Here is a 5,000-nt window from a genome sequence, read left to right on the forward strand (position 1 = left end):
TAGGTCCATTATCATTTCTACATACACTGAGTGTACAAAACATTAGGAACACCTTCCTAATATTGAGTTCCACCCCCTTTTGCCCTCAGAACAGCCTAAATTCATCGGGGCATGGACTCTACAAGGTGTCGAAAGCGCTCCACAGGGATGCTAACCTATGTTGACTCCAATGCTTCCCACAGTTGGGTCAAGTTGGCTGGATGTCCTTTGGGTGGTGGACCATTCTTGATACACACAGGAAACTGTTGAGCGTGAAAAACTGCAAATTAAGATCCCACATCTGTACACTGATTGAAGTGGATTTAACAAGTGACATCAATAAGGGATCATAGCTTTCACCTGGATTCACCTGGTCAGTCTATGTCATGGAAAGAGCAGGTGTTCCTAATGTTTTGTCCACCCAGTCTCCTTTCTATCTAGTTTAGGGTTAGGGTTAGGGTTAGGGTTAGTTTAGAGTGTGGCCTGGAGTGGTTTTTTACTCTTAATAATCCTTTCACCAAATTTCCCACAGACTTCTTTTCCACATTTAAAATAGCAATTTCAGCTGTTATCTTTGCTACTTAAAACTCTTCAGTTAAGCAGAGCATTCCTCCTGGTCCAGAGTGTAGTACTCTTTGGAATGGAGTGCAAATTTAACAGACATGTTACTCAAACCTCCCGCGGGCTGGATGGAATGGCCTCGCGGGCCAGATACGGCCTGCGGGCCGTAGTTTGCCCACCCCTGCTGTAGATACACACACACACACACACACACACACACACACACACACACACACACACACACACACACACACACACACACACACACACACACACACACACACACACACACACACACACACACATACTACTAAATATGTGCTAGTTAGCGCTCCCAGAGTACTCCTAAAGATGTGCTAGTTAGTTCTCCCAGAGTACTCCTAAAGATGTGAGTTCTTTGTTCTCATTCTCCAACTCACCCTGACTTTGCTGATTGGATGTCTCAGGCGTTTGTTAGCTCCCAGCTCGCTGAGCATGACAGCGTAGAACTGGCCCTTGTTCAGGTAGGTCATGGGCCCCTCCCCCTGCTTCACACGCAGTGACCTGGTGGCTTCCAGCGTGTACTGAAAAGTGTCCCTGTTAGAAGACAATACACATGATCAGTCTGTAGATATGACTGGTGGATATCTCAGCCAACAAACATGCTGTATATTGTGGGTTTCTAATGGGACAGTATGTTTAGAGTAGTGCAGTCACTTACACTACTTGTTGGTCAAAGATAAACTCTTCCTGTGCTATAGACTTGGGTGTGTGGTATTTCTGTTGGGGGAAAAACATCACTGTGTCAGGCAGTCAGTCAGACAGTGAAAGAGGAACCAACTATGGTACATTTAAATGACATTCATTCAGTCAGAGGAAGTTGATCAGCGCTGTGGTTAATTTACTGACATTTTGACTTTTCCAGTTCCATAGCATATTGGTGCATCAGTATCCTTCCCAAGTGGGCAAACAGGTTGCAATCACATCATTATCAGTTGTAGCTATCCTTCCCAAGCGGGCAAACAGGTTGTAATCACATCATTATAAGTTGTAGCTGATTGTAATGATGTTGTTGTAACCAGTTTTGTCCGCGGTGTTATAGCTTAAAGGTCCAGTGCAGCCGTTTTTATCTCAACATCAAATCATTTCTGAGCAACAATGAAGTACCTTACTGTGATCGTTTTCAATTAAAATGGTCAAAAATAAACAAAAATAGCAAAGAGGAATTTCTGAAGCAAGAATTTAGCTAGGACTGTCTGGGAGTGATCTGAGTGGGGAGGGGGAACAGAAAACTAGCTGTTATTGGCAGAGAGGTTTGGAACTCTCTTTCTTATTGGTCTATTCATCAATTTATCGCCTGGTGATGTCACCAGCCAAGCCAAAACTCCATCCCACCAAAACAGGCTGAAATTTCAGACAGTCTTTTCAAACAGCTCTTCCACTAAAAGGGCATTATCATCATTTTCACAATTTCACAGTATTATTCCAACCTCAGTGTGGAAGTATATATGAACACAGGAAAATCACATTATTGACTGCACTGGGCCTTTAACATAACTGAAGAATATAAATGTTTAGCCCATAAGTCCAAACATCCTCTCACCGCATCACTCTCCTCTTCATACGGGCTGTCATCAGGCGTGCTGCGCTGGTCATCCTTAACGTATCCTCCGTGACTAACTGTTGACACATCGGATACATACGGACTCATCTGCTCATAGATGACCCTTGACCCCTGCTCCTCGCCCTCCACCCGATAATGCACCGCCGTCCCGACCCCGACCCCTGGGCCCATGAACACCGGGGAATACATCTCCGCCTTCACCAAGGCAATAGCCCCAGGTCCGTCACCCGTCCCCGCCCCATACTGCTCCCTCTTTTCCAGGTGGTCAGTGTTGAGGGACAGGTTGACCGGGACAGACTTCAGCACCTGGACTCGGTTGTCCACCACCTCTATGTTGTCACCCTGCTGGCCGTTGGTGCTGGTCCCCGAGGCTCCCCTGTAACAGCATCAGAGAAGAACAGGTGGAACCCACTAGAACAGGTGGAACCCACTAGAACAGGTGGAACCCACTAGAACAGGTGGAACCATATCACATGGGTCGTTCCACCAAAAGAGTGCATTTTGTGTCCGTTTGATATTCCAGGTGGAAATTAGGTGGAAATTAGGTGGAAATTAGGTGGAAATTGTGCACCAATATTTAATTTTAAAAGCCTGATATATTAAATGAAGTGCCCTTTATATAGACCACATGGAGAATTCAATAAATCAGATTTTTATATGAATAAACGCTTGCTAAATGCCAAAATTCAGCATTTTGACATGTCCCTCTGTCAATCCTGTGTCACTTCTAGGAAGATTTCAACCCACTTCATCCAAAGATTTCTTCAAGATTCACCATCACTGTAAAGCCCTAGTTATTTTGTTGCTTTGACAAAGTCAATTCTGAAGATTATTATTTATTTCATGTGATTAGTGATTCATTTACGTCTGTCATTCATTTTAAGGTCAACCCTTTTACATAAACTGAAATCTCGTATTAATATGGTGAAACTATTCCTTTCCAAATATTTGTTTCAAAAGAAACATTAAACATCTCTATTTAATGCAATTTTCAAATGTTTTGTGGTGGAAAAGTGAGCGGGTCGAACATAACACGTCAACCCTGTTACCCATAGATAGACAGGCTAGAGATGTTTTATCAATTACATTTTTTTTGTGAAGCTTGCATTCAATTGCCACTCCCTGTTGCACACAGCAAGCTTCCATTCCCCCTGTCACAAGGGAATTTATGGCTGTTTTAAGATGAAATCTTCAACCTGTTACTTTATTTGGCACTAAATATAGTAATTTCTGAACTTGTGCTATTTATGACAGAATGTTAAAATGAGGTAGCTTAGTGGTTAAGAGCGTTGTGCCAGTAACCGAAAGGTCGTTGGTTCTAATCCCAGAGCCGACTAGGTGGAAAATCTGTCGATGTGCCCTTGAGCAAGGCACTTAACCCTAATTGCTCCTGTAAGTCGCTCTGGATAAGAGCGTCTGCTAAATGACTAAAATGTAATGTAAATGTTTATTTCACCAAGTTACACATCACAAAAGGCACCGAATTGTTGGAACGACCTATATATCCAATCTGTAAGGTGATATCAGCACAGTTTTCCCCTTAGGTTATAAGTGTCTGTGATTTCCAGTCAAAATCACAATGACTAAAATTCTGTTTTTGGTGTCAGAAATTCTATTGTATATCAAGGGCTATAAGTGATGTGTTTAAAATGGTAAGTTATCTTTCTTATAAATAATGATAAAAAATGTACAGTGGGGAAAAAAAGTATTTAGTCAGCCACCAATTGTGCAAGTTCTCCCACTTAAAAAGATGAGAGAGGCCTGTAATTTTCATCATAGGTACACGTCAACTATGACAGACAAAATGAGGAAAAAAATTCCAGAAAATCACATTGTACGATTTTTTATGAATTTATTTGCAAATTATGGTGGAAAATAAGTATTTGGTCAATAACAAAAGTTTCTCAATACTTTGTTATATACCCTTTGTTGGCAATGACACAGGTCAAACGTTTTCTGTAAGTCTTCACAAGGTTTTCACACACTGTTGCTTGTATGTTGGCCCATTCCTCCATGCAGATCTCCTCTAGAGCAGTGATGTTTTGGGGCTGTCGCTGGGCAACACAGACTTTGAACTCCCTCCAAAGATTTTCTATGGGGTTGAGATCTGGAGATTGGCTAGGCCACTCCAGGACCTTGAAATGCTTCTTACGAAGCCACTCCTTCGTTGCCCGGGCGGTGTGTTTGGGATCATTGTCATGCTGAAAGACCCAGCCACGTTTCATCTTCAATGCCCTTGCTGATGGAAGGAGGTTTTCACTCAAAATCTCACGATACATGGCCCCATTCATTCTTTCCTTTACACGGATCAGTCGTCCTGGTCCCTTTGCAGAAAAACAGCCCCAAAGCATGATGTTTCCACCCCCATGCTTCACAGTAGGTATGGTGTTCTTTGGATGCAACTAAGCATTCTTTGTCCTCCAAACACGACGAGTTTAGTTTTTACCAAAAAGTTCTATTTTGGTTTCATCTGACCATATGACATTCTCCCAATCCTCTTCTGGATCATCCAAATGCACTCAAGCAAACTTCAGACGGGCCTGGACATGTACTGGCTTAAGCAGGGGGACACGTCTGGCACTGCAGGATTTGAGTCCCTGGCGGCGTAGTGTGTTACTGATGGTAGGCTTTGTTACTTTGGTCCCAGCTCTCTGCAGGTCATTCACTAGGTCCCCCCCGTGTGGTTCTGGGATTTTTGCTCACCGTTCTTGTGATCATTTTGACCCCACGGGGTGAGATCTTTGCGTGGAGCCCCAGATCGAGGGAGATTATCAGTGGTCTTGTATGTCTTCCATTTTCTAATAATTGCTCCCACAGTTGATTTCTTCAAACCAAGCTGCTTACCTATTGCAGATTC

General features: G+C 43.0%; 1 protein-coding gene across 1 annotated transcript in view; it reads right to left on the reverse strand.

Moving 5' to 3' along the window:
- The window catches only part of LOC121555504 (grainyhead-like protein 2 homolog), a 59,727-nt gene that overhangs the window by 49,174 nt on the left and 5,553 nt on the right, over positions 1-5,000 (reverse strand). Inside the window, exons 3-5 of the mRNA XM_045213174.1 lie at positions 2,123-2,519; positions 1,241-1,299; positions 960-1,116 (exon numbers count right to left, since the gene is read on the reverse strand). Of these exons, the coding sequence (XP_045069109.1) occupies positions 960-1,116; positions 1,241-1,299; positions 2,123-2,519 (613 nt within the window). The remainder of the gene's footprint in view (positions 1-959; positions 1,117-1,240; positions 1,300-2,122; positions 2,520-5,000) is intronic.

This window comes from Coregonus clupeaformis, unplaced genomic scaffold (assembly GCF_020615455.1).
Source record: "Coregonus clupeaformis isolate EN_2021a unplaced genomic scaffold, ASM2061545v1 scaf0085, whole genome shotgun sequence".
NCBI classification, from domain to species: Eukaryota; Metazoa; Chordata; class Actinopteri; order Salmoniformes; family Salmonidae; genus Coregonus; species Coregonus clupeaformis.